The sequence below is a fragment of the Coregonus lavaretus genome (assembly GCF_964263955.1).
Source record: "Coregonus lavaretus genome assembly, chromosome: 17".
Classification (NCBI taxonomy): Eukaryota; Metazoa; Chordata; class Actinopteri; order Salmoniformes; family Salmonidae; genus Coregonus; species Coregonus lavaretus.
In genome coordinates, this window is record NC_140004.1 from 42,066,506 (window position 1) to 42,090,433 (window position 23,928).

A 23,928-nucleotide genomic window follows, 5' to 3' on the forward strand; every position below is an offset into this window, starting at 1 on the left:
TATTTCTTTGACAATTGTTCTTTCATGATAAATACGTACATCCCTTTCCCACCCCTCTATTCCCCTTCCCACCCAAACAAATTATCATAATTCATGAATTCCAAACGGTACAAAGAGCAACCCCCAAATGCTTGGTGGGTTACAGTATGGGTTGGCAATCCCCTTCAACAATATATTCGCACACTCATCTCCTATAAACCCAACTACAGGGCTCCAAATATGCTAAAACGGGTCATGTTTCCCTTGGAGGACATTAGTCAGTCTTTCCAGAGGAAACAACCACAGCAGGTTTCGTGTCATCTAGCCATGATTGAAGAATTGTTCATCTAGAAGCATACCACATTAGAGCGAAGAATTTTGTATGATACTTCCATGCAGGATTGGTCGAGAATAGACCCAGAATGCATTGGAGAGGCCGTAAATCAACTGGAGAGGCCAAAATATTTGAGATGTCCCTTTCCACCCCTTTCCAGAAATCTTTAACAATGGTACAGTACCAGATAAGATGTACATACTGTAAGTACCTTTGTGCTGCTTACATTTGGGACATTCCCAAGAGCATGCAGGGTGATATTTACTTCTGACAACAGGTATGGTTCGTAACTTATGTATAATTTTCAACTGTAGCTTGTGAGTTTTATAGAAACAACAAATTTTCTTTGCATTGGTAAGAATAACTTCCCATTCACAATTATCGACGCTCACCCCAAAGTCTTGCTGTCATGCATGCTACTATCAGTGTTGACCATGCCTATAGAAAAAAGACTGTTGTATACTGTAGGTAGCTTATCCTCTTCTTTTAAGGAGCTAGCATGGAGTATGAGTATTTCCAGCCTATTAAGGCCAGATGCCTCCATATAAAAGGAAATTGAATTGATAAAGCTTCGAAGTTGAAGGAAACTTTAAGTTGAAGGAAAATTGTAACCATATATTCTTGTTGCAATTGCATGAAAGACTTAAGGGAACCATCATAAAACAAATCATTCAATGTAGTAATTCCAGCAATTCTTGAAACCACTGTCTGTACATCAAGGAGGAAAGAAGGGATTGTTAACAATCAGAGCACAGAATGAATATCTACTTGTCTGCTTTTGCAGTATTCCATGGTTTAATAGTGTTTGTTACAATAATATTCTCCTTTAGGCATTCAATGTTACAGACATATCATAATGTGATCATGGATCAACTCTGAATCGATTTCCTTCCCCTCTTTGTGGTAGTGTGCCTTGGCTAATGATACTCAATAGAAATAGTAGTCAAGGCTGTGAGAAGGCTCATTGTTGCCAGGGGTAACAATGGATAGGTGGCTCTTATTATGTGTTGTTGTTTTTGATCACCTCGACAGAGAAAAACAAACACACACATGACGCACGCACGCACACACACACACACTGTGAGGTGGTCTGCGCCATAGGACACACACACATGCCACCTCGACAGAGAGCGAGAGGGGAGAGAGAGGGTGGGGGACAGAGAGAGAGAAAAAGAGAGAGAAGGAGAATAAGAGTGAGAGAGAGAGAGAGAGAGAGAGAGAGAGAAGGAGAGAGAGAGAGAGAGAGAGAGAGAGAGAGAGAGAGAGAGAGAGAGAGAGAGAGAGAGAGAGAGAGAGAGAGAGAGAGAGAGAGAGAGAGAGAGAGAGAGAGAGAGAGAGGTGGACTGCGTCAGAGGAACACTGGTCGTTGTGAGTCAATGACCCAGACCCTCTTGGTTCCCTTTTTTCCACACACATACTCACCCTCTTTCTGATGCAATGGAAATAAACCAAGAGGTAAGAGTGTTTCTGGAAGAGAAAAACCTTCTCTGTATTGTCCTTAAACATTTTTGCGTTGATCTTTCCTGTTTACTCTTACATGTTCACACTTGCATGTAGGACACCTTTAAGATACCATAATGATAATAGATGAAGGCTAGTTGACAATAAGCAGTCAAACTTGAAGTTCTTGTCTCCTTTCATGCAACTGCCTTGACTTTCTTAGCTATTCAAGATATACAGGCTGACATTCCCTTTCTCAATACTGTCACTAAATTTAGCAAGCACTATCACTAACACCAGTGATATCACCTGGCCTAACACCAGTGATATCACCTGGCCTAACACCATAACAGCTAGGCAGACCATCACAGCGAGGCAGACCATCACAGCGAGGCAGACCATCACAGCTATGCAGACCATCACAGCCAGGCGGCTGACCATAAAACAGACAGATGTTGTTGTGTGAGGTGAGAGAAATGATTGTGTTTTTCCAGTCTGAATCATTCGCAAAGCAGTGGGCTAATGATGAATACCCTAAATCCCAAGGATTAGGATGTACCCAGCTTCACACCGGTGGAAAACCAATCACCATGTTTTGACAAAGGTCAAAGGGGTTCTGGACTGAGGGCAATTTCCATTCCCCTCTCTCTTTCTATCTCATTTCGGTCAGAACTTTGATGCTAGAAAGGCTCATTGACTCCAAAGCATGCACACACACTCCACTCACATGGGGGCTTTAGGGTCAAATGGTTTTTCTCCCTCCCCTAAGTTTCTGGTCCACTTTTGAATAATTAGCCTCTCTGTTTGATCTCCCTGTCTGTTCCCACTGGGCACACACTGGTTGAATCAATGTTGTTTCCACGTCATTTCAATGAAATTATGTTGAACCAATGTGGAATAGCTGTTGAATTGATATCTGTGCCCAGTGTGTTTATTCCTCTTCCTCCTCTGGTTGGTGAAAACCTTGTTCTTCCTCCTCTAGTTGGTGAACACCCTGTTCTTCTTCCTCTGGTTGGTGAAACCCCTGTTCTTCCTCCTCTGGTTGGTGAAAACCCTGTTCTTCCTCCTCTGGTTGGTGAAAACCCTGTTCTTCCTCCTCTGGTTGGTGAAAACCCTGTTCTTCTTCCTCTGGTTGGTGAAACCCCTGTTCTTCCTCCTCTGGTTGGTGAAAACCCTGTTCTTCCTCCTCTGGTTGGTGAAAACCCTGTTCTTCCTCCTCTGTTTGGTGAAAACCCTGTTCTTCCTCATCTGGTTGGTGAACACTCTATTTTTCCTCTTCCATCTTAAGTTCGGGAAACCTTTGCTATTCGCTTCCTCAGTCCTCTCTAAAGGTTTTCTACTGCCGTTTTTAAGGGTATCAGTGCTCTACCTCTCTCACCTCTGTACTTAGATGTTTCAAAGTCATATATTTATATTTTAAACCACTGGGAAATACTGTTTGAAATCATAAGCTAGTTTGAAGTCTTGAATAATCATACTGGAGTTACAGTACAAGTTTTAGAACACCTTCTCATTCAAGGGTTTTTCTTTATTTTCACTATTTTCTACATTGTAAAATAATAGTGAAGATATCAAAACTATGAAATAACACATATGGAATCATGTAGTAAAACAAATTCAAAGGCCATTTTCTCAAAAGTGATTTTACAACTTTATCAACTTTATCAACTTTCAAAGCAGAATTACTTTCCCATTGTTCCTCAAATGCAGTGCATGATTTACAATTTTGTAGCTCTGTGTCTCTGCTTTTATCCAATGGAAAAAACACAATTTCAAATTTAGCTACATTATTATTATTATTATTATTATTAATTTTTTTCACCTTTATTTAACCAGGTAAGCCAGTTGAGAACAAGTTCTCATTTACAACTGTGACCTGGCCAAGATAAAGCAAAGCAGTGCGATAAAAACAACAACACAGAGTTACATATGGGATAAACAAAACGTACAGTCAATAGCACAATAGAAAATCTATATACAGTGTGTGCAAATGTAGTAAGTTATGGAGGTAAGGCAATAAATAGGCCATAGTGCAAAATAATTACAATTTAGTATTAACACTGGAGTGATAGATGTGCAGAAGATGATGTGCAAATAGAGATACTGGGGTGCAAATTAGCAAAATAAATAACAATATGTGAATGAGGTAGTTGAGTGGGCTAATTACAGATGGGCTGTGTACAGGTGCAGTGATCGGTAAGCTGCTCTGACAACTGATGCTTAAAGTTAGTGAGGGAGATAAGAGTCTCCAGCTTCAGAGATTTTTGCAGTTCGTTCCAGTCATTGGCAGCAGAGAACTGGAAGGAATGGTGGCCAAAGGAGGTGTTGGCTTTGGGAATGACCAGTGAGATATACCTGCTGGAGCGCATACTACGGTTGGATGTTGCTATGGTGACCAATGAGCTAAGATAAGGCGGGGATTTGCCTAGAAGTGATTTATAGATGACCTGGAGCCAGTGGGTTTGGCGACGAATATGTAGTGAGAGCCAGCCAACGAGAGCGTACAGGTCACAATGGTGGGTAGTATATGGGGCTTTGGTGACAAAACGGATGGCACTGTGATAGACTACATCCAATTTGCTGAGTAGAGTGTTGGAGGCTATTTTGTAAATGACATCGCCGAAGTCAAGGATCGGTAGGATAGTCAGTTTTACGAGGGCATGTTTGGCAGCATGAGTGAAGGAGGCTTGTTGCGAAATAGGAAGCCGATTCTAGATTTAACTTGGATTGGAAATGCTTAATGTGAGTCTGGAAGGAGAGTTTACAGTCTAACCAGACACCTAGGTATTTGTAGTTGTCCACATATTCTATGTCAGACCCGCCGAGAGTAGTGATTCTAGTTGGGCGGGCAGGTGCCAGCAGCGTTCGATTGAAGAGCATGCATTTAGTTTTACTAGAGTTTAAGAGCAGTTGGAGGCTACTGAAGGAGTGTTGTATGGCATTGAAGCTCGTTTGGAGGTGTGTTAACACAGTGTCCAATGAAGGGCCAGATGTATACAAAATGGTGTCGTCTGCGTAGAGGTGGATCTGAGAGTCACCAGCAGCAAGAGCAACATCATTGATATACACAGAGAATAGAGTCGGCCTGAGAATTGAACCCTGTGGCACCCCCATAGAGACTGCCAGAGGTCCAGATAACAGGCCCTCCGATTTGACACATTGAACTCTATCTGAGAAGTAGTTGTTGAACCGAATCAAGGCGGTCGGTCACATATGGAATCATGTAGTAACCAGAAAAAGGATAAACAAATCGAAATATATTTAATATTTGAGATTCTTCAAAGTAGCCACCCTTTGCCTTGATGACAGCTTTGCACACTCTTGGCATTCTCTCAACCAGCTTCATGAGGTAGTCACCTGGAATGCGTTTCAATTAACAGATGTGCCTTCTTAAAAGTTAATTTGTGGAATTTCTTTCCTTCTTAATGCGTTTGAGCCAATCAGTTGTGTTGTGACAAGGTAGGGGTGGTCTTTTACCCTATTTAGTAAAAGACCAAGTCCATATTATGGCAAGAACAGCTCAAATTTGCAAAGAGAAATGACAGTCCATCATTACTTTAAGACATGAAGGTCAGTCAGTACGGAACATTTCAAGAACGTTGAACGTTTCTTCAAGTGCAGTCGCAAAAACCATCAAGCGATTTGATGAAACTGGCTCTCATGAGGACTACCACAGGAAAGGAAGACCCATAATTAACTCTGCTGCAGAGGATAAGTTCATTAGAGTTAACTGCACCTCAGAAATTGCAGCCCAAATAAATGCTTCACAGAGTTCAAGTAACAGACACATCTCAACATCAACTGTTCAGAGGAGACAGCGTGAATCAGGCCTTCATGGTCAAAGTGCTGCAAAGAAACCACTACTAAAGGACACCAATAAGAAGAAGAGACTTGCTTGGGCCAAGAAACATGAGCAATGGACCTTAGACTGGTGTAAATCTGTCCTTTAGTCTGATGAGTCCAAATTTGAGATTTTTGGTTCCAACCGCCATGTCTTTGTGAGACGCGGAGTAGGTGAACGGATGATCTCTGTATGTGTGGTTCCCACCGTGAAGCATGGAGGAGGAGGTGTTATGGTGTGGGGGTGCTTTGCTGGTGACACTGTCTGTGATTTATTTAGAAACCAAGGCACACTTAACCAGCATGGCTACCACAGCATTCTGCAGCGATACGCCATCCCATCTGGTTTGTGCTTAGTGGGACTATCATTTATTTTTCAACAGGACAATGACCCAAAATACTCCTCCAGGCTGTGAAAGGGCTATTTGACCACGGAGAGTGATGGAGTGCTGCGTCAGATGACCTGGCCTCCACAATCACCTGACCTTAACCCAATTGAGATGGTTTGGGATGAGTTGGACCGTGGAGTGAAGGAAAAGCAGCCAACAAGTGCTCAGCATATGTGGGAACTCCTTCAAGACTGTTGGAAAAGCATTCCTCATGAAGCTGGTTGAGAGAATGCCAAGCGTGTGCAAAGCTGTCATCAAGGCAAAGGGTCGCTACTTTGAAGAATCTAAAATATATTTTGATTTGTTTAACACTTTTTTGGTACTACATGATTCCATATGTGTTATTTCATAGTTTTGATGTCTTCACTATTATTCTACATAGTTCAAAATAGTAAAAAATAACTCTTTTTTTTCTCAAGGAAAACCCTTGAATGAGTAGGTGTGTCCAAACTTTTGACTGGTACTGTATGTTTCAAGTCACTTATTTCTATTAGAAAGCACTGGGAAACACTTTTTGAAATCGTAGCCTAGTCTGAAGTCCGTCCTTGGATCTTGAATGCTCACCATGGAGAATGAAGATGGTCCTAGTCAGACAGCTGCCCGTGGTGTATAGACCTAGCACTCCTCCATATAGAACATACACACAAACACACACACACTCAGCAGTAACATGAGCCCTACTCTACTGTAAGATTTATCAAAATCCAAGCGAAGGTGACGACAGTGTCATATTAGCAAGTCGAATCTGTAGGCCTAATTTAAGCGTGACCTTTGACGTCCAGCGCTCTGTGACATCATACTGTACTCAGAAAGACACAGAGGTTCTCAGGTTCCCCTGCTCTTTAATGTTCCTACCACGGCTAACCATGAAAAACCAAGGGCTCTATTCCATCTTCATCGCTGAAGCGTTACAGCTTGTGTGATAGAAATGGAAAGGTAACTTCTGATTGGGCCGACATATACAGCGTTTACTGTCAATACAGTCTCAGCTAACGCGGGAACATTGCCTCTACATTTTTATTGCGGTGTAACTCTGAACATCAGCAATACGGATTGGATAGAGTCCTAACACTAGTTCTGCTTCAACCAACTTGTTGTCTTGCCAAAGAAGGAAGGCAAGTCAACAGTGTAGAGTTATTAACTGCAGAAAAAGCCAGGCATCGAGATGACCAACAACTCTACTTTGTGTCACCACAAAGATGTCAAGTGACAAGCGAAAATGTATCTTTAGTTTCAGTTGAACAGCTGTGAGGCCGTTGTACTCTCTGTTGTGGAGAGGGGAAATGTGCTCTGTCTCTGCTGCTAACCACGCTCTTCAGAGGAAGTTCACAGTCACTTTTAGGTCACACCAAGACCAAGACCAGGGGCCACTTCACCCTCCTACATTGTTGCCAGATTGACCCTGTTAGAAGACAGGCATCCCCACCTGAAAGACCACAAAGCCAGATTGACCCTGCTAGAAGACATCCCCACCTGAAAGACCACAAAGCCAGATTGACCCTGCTAGAAGACATCCCCACCTGAAAGACCACAAAGCCAGATTGACCCTGCTAGAAGACATCCCCACCTGAAAGACCACAAAGCCAGATTGACCCTGCTAGAAGACATCCCCACCTGAAAGACCACAAAGCCAGATTGACCCTGCTAGAAGACATCCCCACCTGAAAGACCACAAAGCCTGACTGACCCCATTAGGATAAATCCCAGATAAATCCTCCCAGTGTCTCAGGTGTGATTCTCAGGAACCTCCCTGTTCTGTTGTTACATTATTTACAATTTAGGAGACCAGTGTCATTTAACGTGTGTGCGCGAGAATGCAAACATTTCTTTGTGCCGCACATGGTTTCCCATAAACCTTATCTACTTGACCCTACGCTACGCTACAGTACAGAGGACCCTAGTCTGACTGATCAGTGATGTGTAATCATTAACCTCTACTCCCTGCCATCTTATCAACCTCTAGGAGTTACTGGGGGCAGGTGGCAAAGTCCCATGAGCAGATTGGATATTTGCCATGTTGCCTTTTTATGAAGACAAGACAATCATGTAGAACTTGCTGGTAGAGAATAACTGAATTACTGTATGAAGTATTAGAACTTGTTGGGAGAGAATAACTGAATTACTGTATGAAGTATTAGAACTTGTTGGTAGGGAATAACTGAATTTGAGTTTTGCATATTTGAAGGAGCGCTGTACTCGAGAACCTGTTCTGCCTGTGTGGCAGGAATATGGCGGCTGAGTGTGCAATAACTGAGAAATCAACCCATTCCTGTTAGTCAACTTATTCTGTCAGCAATTTCTTTAAAAAATGCTTCAAATTTCTGTTGGTAGGGAATAACTGAATTACTGTATGAAGTATTAGAACTTGTTGGTAGTGAATAACTGAATGAAGTATTCCACCTTCCGGAGACACTTGAAACCCCACCTCTTTAAGGAATACCTGGGATAGGATAAAGCAATCCTTCTACCCCACCACAAAGAAAAAAACATTGTAAAGTGGTTATCCCACTGGCTATAAGGTGAATGCACCAATTTGTAAGTCGCTCTGGATAAGAGCGTCTGCAAAATGACAAATGTAAAAGTAAAGTATTAGAACTTCGAGAACACGTGTCTCTTTCGCATTGATGTGTAATACCGGTAAATGCTTTGGTTATTTCAAAACAAATCTTCTGCCAACCACACATCTAGAAATGATTTGCCCTGTAGAATAACTAAAACCTGGGGTCCTGTATATTATTGGAGTTTGAAAACATCTTGAGCCAGGCACAAACTTTGAAAAGTGTTTTTTTATATTTCCTATACTGCCTTTACAGGAGGGTTTCTCAAACGCAGTCCTCGGGACCAAGGGGCGCAAGTTTTGGTTTTTGCACCAACACCACAACTGATTCAAATTATCAAAGCTTGTTTGAGTCAGCTGTGTAGTGCTGGAGCAAAAACATGCACCCAGGGCGGGTCCCCGAGGACCAAGTCAAAGGACAAGCCGAATGTTGGCTTCTTGGAGAACGCAACAGTAGCCAGTTAAAGACTTAACTTTATAAGCACGCTGTAGAATGTAGTGGAAATATATTCACCAGACACAAGCTTTCCCCTTTCTGATGGTGTACCTCTAGTGTCAGTCCCAAACCTTCTCTGCATGACAGACCCAGACGAGATGCAATGCAAAGTTTTTTAATGCAGTAATTTTAGATCAACAAGGAGAGTGTTTAACAAAATGATAGAGGAAAAGAAAGCATTTCTACATGCTAAAACAGATAACTCCAGAGCAGAATACACAAATAAATAAGTGTTTTTAGAACGATCAGTCCCCGTCCACAGCCAAATACAATGTACACAAATACTGGATGTATTTTCAACCACATTTCCCTGGAACCCCAACAATGTGTGGAAAGATTATTAAGCAATCTTACAAAACCACTAGCGATCGAGTAGTGATGCCAAATTAAAGATGTCAAGAACTCCATCTCCCACAAGTCAATGCAGGACCGCCCATCGTACAGACCTGCTGTAATAAAGGAGATTACGCGCTTAACTTGTGTTTTTAAAACACGAGGTTAACTAGTATTAGCCTGGTCCCAGATAAGTTTGTACTGTAAAGCCAAAAAAATATAGCCATTGGCTCTACAGCAAAAACAGATCTGGGACCAGGATATCACCTTGCTGCTTATACATCAATATAAAGCATGATCTACTGTAGTCACTTAACACTACATGAAAATAGCAGGGAGATCAATAGGTTGGATCATTGATTAAATTGGGCCAATAAGGTTCACATCAGACGCTGATCAGCTGAGGGAACAGTTCATTGGCGAACACGTCATCCCAGGATCCCTCAGAGCAGAGGGGGGAGGACATGTCGCTGAATGGGGAAGGGGACTGCTCGTATCCGGAGTCACTGCAGGCATCCGTCAGGTAGGTGCCAGTCTTCTCCAGGCCGCCCAGGGCCAGGTCAGAGGTCGGCGAGACCGCGGACAGGAAGTCATCCAACACCCCGTGACTCTCAGGGATGATGACCACTTCCTCCGGCTCGTCTTTGACACACACCTCCACCTCGCCGACCTCCTCAGCCAAGGAGAAGGCCTCCTCCTCCATCTTTGTCACACTCTCCTCGTAATGCACTTCCTGCTGCCCGGGGGGTGACACCACCCCCTCCACAGGCTTGGTGTAGATGTGGTCGAAGTGGATCAGTTCATTAAGGGCCTCCAGCTTAACTGGTGTGGCCCCCAGAGCTGCAGGTGAGGGGGAAGGTACTCCTCCCCCCCCTCCGACCAGCAGCACCTCCTGCTCCTTGATCTCCTGCTCACTACACTCCCTGAGGAACAGCTCTGGGTCAAGGATGTCCAGAATGCCCAGCAAGAGATCAGACTGGAGGAAATAAATAGAGAAGGAGAGGAGAGAGAGAGGATTACAACTCTGAACAGGGATAGAAGACCATACTTGGGTCTATGGGTGGATCTGGAAATGGCCACCAATAAACAAGACTGGGAACATTATTAAAAACTCTACTGGAAAAGCGCTTGGCTACATGAATCCAATCACTTACTATTCATTATTATAAAAAGTACTGGTATACGTTTTTTTCTCCAATTGACAAAGCCCATATCACACTACAAAATGTATGTTTACATTAGCTGTAGCAGATAAAATGGTCTCAGTCTCACCTCAGAGTCTGTAGAGTCAGGACTGTCTGTATCCATTGGGAAATCTTCAGATTTGGGCATTGCTGGGCCTGCACCTGCTGCGGAGGCACACGTAGCCTGAGTACTGCAGACTCAGAAGACCCGATCCCCAAACCTGCATCAATCCCACTGGACGCCAACACCTGAACCTGAGGAGAGGTGTAATAACAGCCATTATTACTAATCCTAGGCTATGGCAGATCTGACAGCCAACCAGGTGGCAACTTACTTCACCCCCACCTTCTGCATTAGTAGCAACTCCACCAATCCTCTTACCTCTTTGGCTTTGAGGGTGTCCAACCCCAGCCTCTGTCTCAGTGCCTCATTCTCGTTCACCAAGCCACACGTCTTTTGCCGTAACAGCCTGTTCTCAACGTGAAGTTTATTGTTCTAGAGAAGGAAAAACATGTGAACACCTCAGCCTAGCAGCCATTTACACCATGAGAAGTTACATGGTGTCGATAAATATAATTTACCTCCAACTCCAACGCCAGAACTTGTTCTTCCAGGTCCCCCATTTTGGCTTTTTTTCTGTCTCTGGCTGTCTGGGCTGCAACTCTGTTCTTGAGTTTCCTGAAGAGGACAGAAATTTGAAGCATTTCTTAAAGAAATTGTTGACAGAATAAAGTTGACTAACAGGAATGGGTTGATTTCTCAGTTATTGCACACTCAGCCGCCATATTCCTGCCACGCAGGCAGAACAGGTTCTCGAGTACAGCGCTCCTTCAAATATGCAAAACTCAAATCCGTTGATAAGCAACACCTGTTGAACTTGATAATCTACCTTGTATTTTAAATTTAGAATGTGCATGTTTTATTCTTAGCCTAGTTATTGGACAGACTGAGCAATGCTGTTCATGGAATCTTTCCTGAGGTGGGGCGTAGGGAGTAGCCGGCTTCCGTTGGACAATCAATTCACCATTGTTCCCCTTTGAGTCACAAGATGGATATGATCGCATTTGATTGTTAGATAATCATTAACCTAGGCCTAGTCATAAACATAATGTTACACTAAATACACACAATTGTCCCGGATTGAAACTAACCTGCGAAGTTGTTTTTCTTCAGGACTCAAATGAGTGAGTCTCTGTCTTTTTCGCAGGGGTGGCCCAGTTGTCGAATTTGAGTCGGAATCCGACGAATTCGCTTGGTTCGAAGCAGATGACGGCAAAACGACCGAAATTGCCCGGCTGTAGCCCTGTGTTGCGCTGGGAGAGCCATTCTGTTTCCCAGATATCAAGATTACTTTATGTCCCCCTGTTCCAGATGTCACCACGACCATCTTGTTTATCCTTATGGACTTATATCGTTCAGAAATATTAGGGTATTTGTATTTATTTTTAAAGAAACCTAAGGTTTCTCTTAGCCTTTCGATCCCCTTCAGTTCTCAAATATAAAAAGGCAGTTCCGCTCGCAATCTATTTCTATAGTCGTGGTGAAATGTGATTGGCTCTCAGAGGCTGTGATGCGACAAAAGACGCTCTCTGATTTGTCATAGAGCAGATGTAATTCGCAATGCCTCCCCTTTCTTGTACGCATAATTTCCCGTCTAGGCTACGCCAGAGATATTAGAGAAAGGACCTCTGCCTGTGCTTGGCACCATTAACAAACCCGACCCGTCCAAAATTCCCAATAAAAATACCTAGAGGCAAGTATTTTCACCCTGGTGTATTAGGCTACTTTCTCTTTAGACAAATTGAAATGTATGTTTCCAAATAGCAAATTAGTTTCCTTTTGGAGTACTTTCTGAATACTTTTTCTAGGCTAATTTATTCTTACGTTCTAACGTTGTACTTTAAACCACTTCTGACGTAGGCCTAGGCCTACATAATTGCAGTTGTAAAAGAAGACTATTGCAATGGAATATTTTTTATAGAGAAGTCATTGCAGAAGGTTGCATCAGGCGTTTTCACCACTGTCACTAAATCCCCCCATTGGTTTGTCCTCCATCGTTCAATAGTCAATGCTGTTTGTAAATGTATACTGAATTTAGATTACTCCCCTGCCATTGTACAATTACCATCCATCTCACTCATGTTTAGTGTATGCATTCAGGTCAAATAATGGAAAATAACGTTTTTTTTTAGCATAGGATGGGATTGACTTGATTTTGATCATATAGGTCAATACTAGGGGAATTTTTATTACATGTTTTTGTCTTTTTATTCCCCAGTCCTTATTTGCATACAATATATATTCTCTGTTCGATGTCATGTGTCACTGGTATGTTGAAGGTAAGTTTATGATACAATGAGGAGGAACATCAGTTTGGGTATTTCCCCATAGCTTCTCAGTAGTCCGACATCTTTAACAGTCCTTCAGTGAAGAAAGTGTGGCTTGGAATCCAGACAACTTGTTAAAGGTCCAGTGCAGCAGCTTTTATCTCATTATCAAATTTCTGGGTAACAATTAAGTACCTTACTGTGATTGTTTTAAATTAAAATGGTCAAAAAGAAGCAAAAATAGCTTCTTAGAAAATAGCAATTTCTCAAACAAGAATTTTGCTAGGACTGTCTGGTAGTGGTCTGAGTGGGGAGGGGAAAACTGAAAACTAGCTGTTATTGGCAGAGGGGTTTGGAACTCTTTCTTATTGGTCTATTAACTAATTTACTACCTGGTGATCTCACTAGGCAGGCCAAAACTGCATCCCACCAAAACAGGCTGACATTTCAGCTGGTCTTTTCAAACAGCTCTCACACTAAAAGTGCATTATCTTAATTTTCACAATTTCACAGGATTATTCCAACATTTACATCAACATTTACATTTGAGTCATTTAGCAGATGCTCTTATCCAGAGAAAAGCACGGTTTTTGACTGCAATGGGCCTTTAAAACTATGTTGTTTAACTTTCCACACACACACACTGCACATGCGCACACACAAACACACACACTCTCTTGTGTTGGGATTTCATCATCCAACTGTAACAAGATGTTCAGCCTCTGATCTCTGACCATGAAATAGACTGAATTCTCCCGATTTTTCTGTTGACTTTTGCTTTTTTCCCCTCTTTTGATAATACAGACCACTTCATTCACTGTATTGTATATTCCATGTTATGCTTTTGACAGTCTGCATTTTAGTTTCATTGTTATAAAATGACTGTCTGGGATTGTTATATACAGACTTTCTGAGTATGTGATCTTTGTTATGTGATTCTTCATTGCCCATTCAGTTTTATGTATTTAAAGACAAATGATGACAAAACGTAACCTCTTTGTAGACCTCTATCAATTATTTATGAGGGAAATACCAGCAGAATGAAATGCAACAAGCACACGTAGCCTACTGTTACATATTGTGTTGGGTTTTGTTTCCAGTGTCAGTGGCTATTCACTGTGTTTCAGAGACCAATGTAGGCCTAAACTCTTACTATGTTCAATCAATCAATCAAATGTTTTTTACATCAGCAGTTGTCACACAGTTCTATACAGATACCCAGCTTAAAACTCCAGAGAGCAAGCAATGCAGATGCAGAAGCACAGTGGCTAGGAAAAACTCCCTAGAAAGGCAGGAACCTAGGAAGAAACCCAGAGAGGTTCATAGATGACCAGCAGGCTCAATAGAGGGTGCAGCAGTTCAACACCTCAGGAGTAAATGTCAGTTGGCTTTTCATATCCGAGCATTCAGAGGTCGAGACAGCAGATCCGAGGGAGAGAGAGAGAGAGAGCAAGAGGGAGGGAGGGAGGGAGAGAGAGAGAAAGTGAGAAAAAGAGAGAGAGAAAGTCGAAACAGCAGGTCTGGGACAAAGTAGCACATCCGGTGAAACAGGTTCTCTTGACCAGTATGTTGAGAATCGGGGCCACAACACGGGTTAACAAGTTAACAACTAGTCCACATGACCCTGTATTTTCTGAACGACTTGGGGATATTTAAGCAATAAGGCACGGGGGGGGGGGGGGGTGTGGTATATGGCCAATATACCATGGCTAAGGGCTGTTCTTAGGGACGACACAATGCGGAGTTCCTGGACACAGCCCTTAGCCGTGGTATATTGGCCATATACCACAAACCCCTAAGGTACCTTATTGATATTATTAACAGATTACCAAAGTAATTAGAGCAGTAAAATTACATGTTTTGTCATACCCATGGTATATGGTCTGATACCCCACGGCTGTCAGCCAATCAGCATTCAGGGCTTGAACCACCCAGTTTATAATTGTCTTCAAACAATTTGCATCTATACTATCTAAAGCTGATGGGGTTTACAAGGTGTAATTCTGCCCCTGAGTATGTCACCTCAGTGCAACAGGAACTGCTAGAGAAAACAGGCATGTTAGCATTGCTTTACGACCCACTGGTGAATCAACATCTGAGAATGTCTCTTCTTTGGTATTCTCATGTTTACACATCGTGTGGGAGAAATAACAGGATGCACTGTCTGAAGCTTCTGTTACTCAGAAAGAATATTAAAATAAATATATCTTCCTGTGCACTTTTACCCATTCAATGTGAGTCAAGCAATTCATTTATATCTAATTAAATGCTGAAATATGATGTAGCTTATCATAATTTTGTCATTTGATCAGGTATTTTATGTTACAGTAGAGGGGTTTGGAACTCTTTCTTATTGGTCTATTAACTAATTTACTACCTGGTGATCTCACTAGGCAGGCCAAAACTGCATCCCACCAAAACAGGCTGACATTTCAGCTGGTCTTTTCAAACAGCTCTCACACTAAAAGTGCATTATCTTAATTTTCACAATTTCACAGGATTATTCCAACATTTACATCAACATTTACATTTGAGTCATTTAGCAGATGCTCTTATCCAGAGAAAAGCACGTTTTTTGACTGCAATGGGCCTTTAAAACTATGTTGTTTAACTTTCCACACACACACACACTGCACAAGCACACACACACACACAAACACACAAACACACACACTCTCTTGTGTTGGGATTTCATCATCCAACTGTAACAAGATGTTCAGCCTCTGATCTCTGACCATGAAATAGACTGAATTCTCCCGATTTTTCTGTTGACTTTTGCTTTTTTTCCCCTCTTTTGATAATACAGACCACTTCATTCACTGTATTGTATATTCCATGTTATGCTTTTGACAGTCTGCATTTTAGTTTCATTGTTATAAAATGACTGTCTGGGATTGTTATATACAGACTTTCTGAGTATGTGATCTTTGTTATGTGATTCTTCATTGCCCATTCAGATTTATGTATTAAAAGACAAATGATGACAAAACGTAACCTCTTTGTAGACCTCTATCAATTATTTATGAGGGAAATACCAGCAGAATGAAATGCAACAAGCACACGTAGCCTACTGTTACATATTGTGTTGGGTTTTGTTTCCAGTGTCAGTGGCTATTCACTGTGTTTCAGAGACCAATGTAGGCCTAAACTCTTACTATGTTCAATCAATCAATCAAATGTTTTTTACATCAGCAGTTGTCACACAGTTCTATACAGATACCCAGCTTAAAACTCCAGAGAGCAAGCAATGCAGATGCAGAAGCACAGTGGCTAGGAAAAACTCCCTAGAAAGGCAGGAACCTAGGAAGAAACCTAGAGAGGTTCATAGATGACCAGCAGGCTCAATAGAGGGTGCAGCAGTTCAACACATCACAAGTAAATGTCAGTTGGCTTTTCATATCCGAGCATTCAGAGGTCGAGACAGCAGATCCGAGGGAGAGAGAGAGAGAGAGCAAGAGGGAGGGAGGGAGGGAGAGAGAGAGAAAGTGAGAAAAAGAGAGAGAGATCGAGAGAGAGAAAGTCGAAACAGCAGGTCTGGGACAAAGTAGCACGTCCGGTGAAACAGGTTCTCTTGACCAGTATGTTGAGAATCGGGGCCACAACACGGGTTAACAAGTTAACAACTAGTCCACATGACCCTGTATTTTCTGAACGACTTGGGGATATTTAAGCAATAAGGCACGGGGGGGGTGTGGTATATGGCCAATATACCATGGCTAAGGGCTGTTCTTAGGGACGACACAATGCGGAGTTCTTGGACACAGCCCTTAGCCGTGGTACATTGGCCATATACCACAAACCCCTAAGGTGCCTTATTGATATTATTAACAGATTACCAAAGTAATTAGAGCAGTAAAATTACATGTTTTGTCATACCCATGGTATATGGTCTGATACCCCACGGCTGTCAGCCAATCAGCATTCACGGCTTGAACCACCCAGTTTATAATTGTCTTCAAACAATTTGCATCTATACTATCTAAAGCTGATGGGGTTTACAAGGTGTAATTCTGCCCCTGAGTATGTCACCTCAGTGCAACAGGAACTGCTAGAGAAAACAGGCATGTTAGCATTGCTTTACGACCCACTGGTGAATCAACATCTGAGAATGTCTCTTCTTTGGTATTCTCATGTTTACACATCGTGTGGGAGAAATAACAGGATGCACTGTCTGAAGCTTCTGTTACTCAGAAAGTTAAATATTAAAATAAATATATCTTCCTGTGTACTTTTACCCATTCAATGTGAGTCAAGCAATTCATTTATATCTAATTAAATGCTGAAATGTGATGTAGCTTATCATAATTTTGTCATTTGATCAGGTATTTTATGTTACAGTATCACCATATCCTGATGTGTATTTTCAATGTGAGTTGATGGCTGCATTTTCACAGGCTTCCCAAATGCTGATATTTTTCTACCAATTGGTCTTTTTACCAATCACATAAGATCTTTTCACATCAGATCTTTTTCAGAGCTGACCTGATTGGTCATAAGACCAATTAGTGTAAAAAAAAAGACCAGAATTGGGCTACCTGTGTAAACACAGCCTATGTAATATTATACAAGACAACATGGGCCATATGAGTAGCCTTACACTTGTCAGTGGTGTTTATTTTAATTTTTTTATTTTACCTTTATTTAACTAGGCAAGTCAGTTAAGAACAAATTCTTATTTACAATGACGGCCTACAGTGGTGTAAAGTACTTAAGTAAAAATACTTTAAAGTACTACTTAAGTAGTTTTTTGGGGTATCTGTATTTACTTTACTGTTTATATATATATTTTTTACAACTTTTACTTTTACTCCACTACATTGTAGAAAGAAAATGATGTACTTTTTACTCCATACATTTTCCCTGACACACAAAAGTACTCGTTACATTTCAAATGCTTACCAGGACAGGAAAATGGTCCAATTCATTCCTACTGCCTCTGATCTGGCAGACTCACTAAACACAAATGCTTTGTTTGTAAATTATGTCTGAGTGTTGGAGTGTGCCCCTAGATATCCGTAAATTAAAATAGCAAGAAAATCTTGCCGTCTCGTTTGCTTAATATAAGGAAGGTGAAATGATTTGTACTTTTACTTTTGATACTTAAGTATATTTTAGCAATTACATTTACTTTTGATACTTAAGTATATTTAAAACCAAATACTTTTAGACATTTACTCAAGTAGTATTTTAATGTGTGACTTTCACTTTTACTTGAGTCATTTTCTATTAAGCTATCTTTACTTTTACTCAAGTATGACAGTTGGGTACTTTTTCCACCACTGACACTTGTAAGGATGTTATAAATCCCTGTACCACTACTGATAGATTGGTTATATTTAACTTGGGAAGTTGTTGGGGAACCCCCCCCCCCCCCCCCCCCCGTTACTTGAGTTGGTGAGAGATGAGTGTCATGTGTATACATATAAAAGAGGTTCTGTGGAATAAGGTAACATAAGATAACATAAGATAACTTTGTAAGTAAGCCTCGCTCCTGTTTCTGTAGCGTGGGGCAGCTTGATGTACAAGTACACCCCCTAGTCAGAACGCTAGTCTGAGCCCTGAGCCAAACCAATTATACTAAACTGCCACAGGCACTGGTGCATTTCATGAATATACAGCACATCCTGTATGGGATCCTAGATATCCTGCTGCCCGACCCCACCACCCTCAGGTATCTATCTGGATGATCTACTATCTGTCGTGGTTTGGGAAAGTAAATAAAGGTTAACCAAATGTAAAACTGAAAGAGGGTGAAGAGTTCCAGTGAAGAGTATTTTCAAAAGTAAATGTGATGTACAGGTATTTAGTATGATATATTTCTATTGAGAATGACTCATAGTTTCACAGTTAAATCCAAACTTGAGATGCATGTGTTTCGTTAAATTTGACAGCCCAAGTTTTAACTCATATTTTCATGTGAAAAAAAATGCATTGATATCCATGATAGATTGGTGTAATAATTGCTATCAATTTAGGATTCAGTGCATTCTGATTATGGTGTTTTTAGGAGATCAGTAGAGTTTACAGAAGCACAATTAGGCCAGTGTGTTGTGTGAAGGGATACAGTACTATGCATCTAAAGGAGCGGTTTTAAGAACACTCTCTTTACTCAGCAATCACTGAGTTTGTTTAGCCTAATGATCCAGGGTTTGGTTAATCTAGAGAGAGAGAGAGAGAGGCACTGAGAGGTACCATGTCCACAGTAAACCTAGTGACCCGCCCTATAGTTCCCAAACCAGACCAGACCCAGCCTATATAATCACTATGTACAAGCACCAGGAGGGAGAGGAGGTAGGGAGAGACCCCAACCCTGCCCGGAACACACCCGATACAGGCCTTATATGATTAGGGGGTTAGGGGTTCTGAATTACAGACCTCTGTTCATATAGGCTTAGTTATCCCCCATAATAACCCCCAGAGAACGAGAGTGTACAAGGCATTTATGTTCATTTATAACCTTCAGAGAGCACAAGGCATACAGTGGGGAGATCAAGTATTTGATACACTGCCGATTTTGCAGGTTTTCCTACTTACAAAGCATGTAGAGGTCTGTAATTTTTTTATCATAGGTACACTTCAACTGTGAGAGACGGAATCTAAAACAAAAATCCAGAAAATCACATTGTATGATTTTTAAGTAATTAATTTGCATTTTATTGCATGACATAAGTTTTTGATCACCTACCAACCAGTAAGAATTCCGTCTCTCACAGACCTGTTAGTTTTTCTTTAAGAAGCCCTCCTGTTCTCCACTCATTACCTGTATTAACTGCACCTGTTTGAACTCGTTACCTGTATAAAAGACACCTGTCCACACAATCAATCAAACAGACTCCAAACTCTCCACAATGGCCAAGACCAGAGAGCTGTGTAATGACATCAGGGATAAAATTGTAGACCTGCACAAGGCTGGGATGGGCTACAGGACAATAGGCAAGCAGCTTGGTGAGAAGGCAACAACTGTTGGCGCAATTATTAGAAAATGGAAGAAATTCAAGATGACAGTCAATCAACCTCGGTCTGGGGCTCCATGCAAGATCTCACCTCGTGGGGCATCAATGATCATGAGGAAGGTGAGGGATCAGCCCAGAACTACACGGCAGGACCTGGTCAATGACCTGAAGAGAGCTGGGACCACAGTCTCAAAGAAAACCATTAGTAACACACTACGCCGTCATGGATTAAAATCCTGCAGCGCATGCAAGGTCCCCCTGCTCAAGCCAGCGCATGTCCAGGCCCGTCTGAAGTTTGCCAATGACCATCTGTATGATCCAGAGGAGGAATGGGAGAAGGTCATGTGGTCTGATGAGACAAAAATATAGTTTTTTGGTCTAAACTCCACTCGCCGTGTTTGGAGGAAGAAGAAGGATGAGTACAACCCCAAGAACACCATCCCAACCGTGAAGCATGGAGGTGGAAACATCATTCTTTGGGGATGCTTTTCTGCAAAGGGGACAGGACGACTGCACCGTATTGAGGGGAGGATGGATGGGGCCATGTATCGTGAGATCTTGGCCAACAACCTCCTTCCCTCAGTAAGAGCATTGAAGATGGGTCATGGCTGGGTCTTCCAGCATGACAACGACCCGAAACACACAGCCAGGGCAACTAAGGAGTGGCTCCGTAAGAAGCATCTCAAGGTCCTGGAGTGGCCTAGCCAGTCTCCAGACCTGAACCCAATAGAAAATCTTTGGAGGGAGCTGATAGTCCGTATTGTCCAGTGACAGCCCCGAAACCTGAAGGATCTGGAGAAGGTCTGTATGGAGGAGTGGGCCAAAATCCCTGCTGCAGTGTGTGCAAACCTGGTCAAGACCTACAGGAAACGTATGATCTCTGTAATTGCAAACAAACGTTTCTGTACCAAATATTAAGTTCTGCTTTTCTGATGTATCAAATACTTATGTCATGCAATAAAATGCAAATTAATTGCTTAAAAATCATACAATGTGATTTTCTGGATTTTTGTTTTAGATTCCATCTCTCACAGTTGAAGTGTACCTATGATAAAAATGACATACCTCTACATGCTTTGTAAGTAGGAAAACCTGCAAAATCGGCAGTGTATCAAATACTTGTTCTCCCCACTGTGTATCATTGTTCTGTTCCATTCCAGAACACTCCAGAACACTTATGGGTTCCAGATGTGACATAACGGTGCTGTAACATACACCCCCAGCTAAGCAGCATCATGTGTAAGATATATGGCACAGTCAAAATGTTTTGTGTTAAAAGTTTTTAATAACTATTAAAAAAGGGCTAGACAAAATCAGACCACAACAACCATCCAATAAACAGACAAACACTCATTCCAACTCTGAAAAAGATCACCATTCAGTGAAAAAGGTTTGTTGTAGCCTATTGTTTTGCTTCGTCTGAATCTACATTGATCCACACAGTGCAGTATTCCAGGTACGCCTGGTTACAACAGTCTAAGCAGTGGATGCGGGATCTCTAGTCTCATTGGTAAACATTGACGCCCATGTGTGCCCAGCAGGGCTTGTCCTGACCTCCAGCACCGTCAGCTGCCCTGTGTTGGGTAGACAATAGCGGTGATCAGCGTCACACCCTGATAAAACCTGTCCTGGACAGTGGTGATGGGGCAATGATGATAAGTGTTTAAGCGCCTCCTGATCACACTCTACAGTTAACACACCCAGTATAGAGTCTACTATACTGTTTACCCTGGCTGGAGCCTCCCCTGCATTTTATCTCTTTCTGGTCACCACTGTCTTCCTTTTTCCGTGTTTCTGTCTGTCTTTCGCTCTTTCTCTGTCTCTCTCTCTCTTTTGGAAGTTGGGACAGTGTCCAGCTGTGGGGGGGGGGGGGGGGGGGGGGGCGGTGCTGGGGCCATGATGTTTACCCATTTCTTGATCACACTGTACGGCAGCACACACCCTGCTATGGTGTTGATATTGGCTGTAGCCTTCCCAGCCGCTTCAGAGTTTCTCAGTTCCTCAGTTCCTCAGTTTCACAGTTTCTCCGTTTCTCGCTCTGTTGCTCCTGTGTCTCTCTGTTGCTCTCTGTCTTTCTGAATGTTTCTCTCTGTACTTCTCTCATCGTTTGCAGTCTTTCTTTCTCTTTCTGTATTTCTCTTGTAACACTTTTTGTTGTGAAATTGTGTCAATTGTAATGTAATTCCAAGTGTACAGTCATGGTCAAAAGTTTTGAGAATGACACAAATATTAATTTTCACAAAGTCTGCTCCCTCAGTTTTTATGATGGCAATTTGCATATACTCCAGAATGTTATGAAGAGTGATCAGATGAATTGCAATTAATTGTAAAGTCCCTCTTTGCCATGAAAATGAACTTAATCCCAAAAAAACATTTCCACTGCAGTTCAGCCCTGCCACAAAAGGACCAGCTGACATCATGTCAGTGATTCTCTCATTAACACAGGTGAGAGTGTTGACGAGGGCAAGGCTGGAGATCACTACAGACTGGAAGCTGTAAAAGGAGGGTGGTGCTTGAAATCATTGTTCTTCCTCTGTTAACCATGGTTACCTGCAAGGAAACACATGCCGTCATCATTGCTTTGCACAAAAAGGGCTTCACAGGCAAGGATATTGCTGCTAGTAAGATTGCACATGAATCAACCATTTATCGGAACATCAAGAACATCAAGGAGAGAGGTTCAATTGTTGTGAAGAAGGCTTCAGGGCGCCCAAGAAAGTCCAGCAAGCGCCAGGACCGTCTCCTAAAGTTGATTCAGCTGCGGGATCGGGGCACCACCAGTGCAGAGCTTGCTCAGGAATGGCAGTAGGCAGGTGTGAGTGCATCTGCACGCACAGTGAGGCAAAGACTTTTGGAGGATGGCCTGGTGTCAAGAAGGGCAGCAAAGAAGCCACTTCTCTCCAGGAAAAACATCAGGGACAGACTGATATTCTGCAAAAGGTAGAGGGATTGGACTGCTGAGGACTGGGGTAAAGTCATTTTCTCTGATGAATCCCCTTTCCGATTGTTTGGGGCATCCGGAAAACACCTTGTCCGGAGAAGACAAGGTGAGCGCTACCATCAGTCCTGTGTCATGCCAACAGTAAAGCATCCTGAGACCATTCATGTGTGGGGTTGCTTCTCAGCCAAGGGACTGGGCTCACTCACAATTTTGCCTAAGAACACAGCCATGAATAAAGAATGGTACCAACACATCCTCAGAGAGCAACTTCTCCCAACCATCCAATAACAGTTTGGTGACGAACAATGCCTTTTCCAGCATGATGGAGCACCTTGCCAAAAGTGATAACTAAGTGGCTCGGGGAACAAACAGTGGCGGCTCCTGAAAAAATTCTCAGGGGGGGCAATTTTTCTGATGATTTAGGTGACCTACACACATTTTTAATGTCCAGCAACAACATGAAGACAGGGGCAGCATATAAGTCAATACCAGAAGCATTTATTGACTGATCTCAAAAGTGTTGGCTTACAAAATCAAAATAAGTTATCACAGTAAAAATAATCAAGGGTGTTCTTTCACATTCCTCAACACTGCATAAACAATATGCATTTCCATAAACAAATGAAATATCAGCTGAAAATACAGCATCTTGGTATTTGTTCAGATTGCAGGATCAACAAGAGCTTTTACCACATTTTTTGCCTCATGGTTGAATTGGAAATATGTGCACCTGAGCATAATTCACAACAAGTAAGCAGGAGCTTTTGATAGAGGCTACTGAAAACATTGATGCAAGTTATTGGTAATAAGACATTTTTATAGACTTCCATATTCTGCCCTCTTGTATAGATTTGTGAAAATGAACAGTGATAGACATTTTGCCTGAAAACAGAATTTGAAAGTAATTTCTAGAAATGGTAAACACAGCTATCTGTATGGCTTTGTAAAAATGAACAACCATATTCTGGCCAATTGTATAGATTTGTAAATATGAACAACCATATTCTGGCCAATTGTATAGATTTGTAAAAATGAACATGAACAGATTCTTTTTTTTAAAACTTTTTTTTAAATGAAAAATAACTATTTTAAACAACATCAACTGTGAACTGATTTGGGCGTGTGTGTGTTAAAGAGACAGACAGGGAGGGACA

General features: G+C 41.9%; 1 protein-coding gene across 1 annotated transcript; it reads right to left on the reverse strand.

Moving 5' to 3' along the window:
• Positions 1-9,134: 9,134 nt before the first annotated feature.
• On the reverse strand, positions 9,135-12,054 carry LOC311144634 (uncharacterized protein). Its single transcript, XM_084180682.1, has 5 exons — positions 11,705-12,054; positions 11,135-11,231; positions 10,935-11,048; positions 10,641-10,807; positions 9,135-10,344 (listed from the first exon to the last, which is right to left on the reverse strand). The coding sequence occupies exons 4-5, from the start codon at positions 10,698-10,700 to the stop codon at positions 9,754-9,756; spliced, it is 651 nt and encodes a 216-aa protein (XP_084036808.1). The 5' UTR covers positions 10,701-10,807; positions 10,935-11,048; positions 11,135-11,231; positions 11,705-12,054; the 3' UTR covers positions 9,135-9,753.
• Between the last annotated feature and the right edge of the window lie 11,874 nt (positions 12,055-23,928).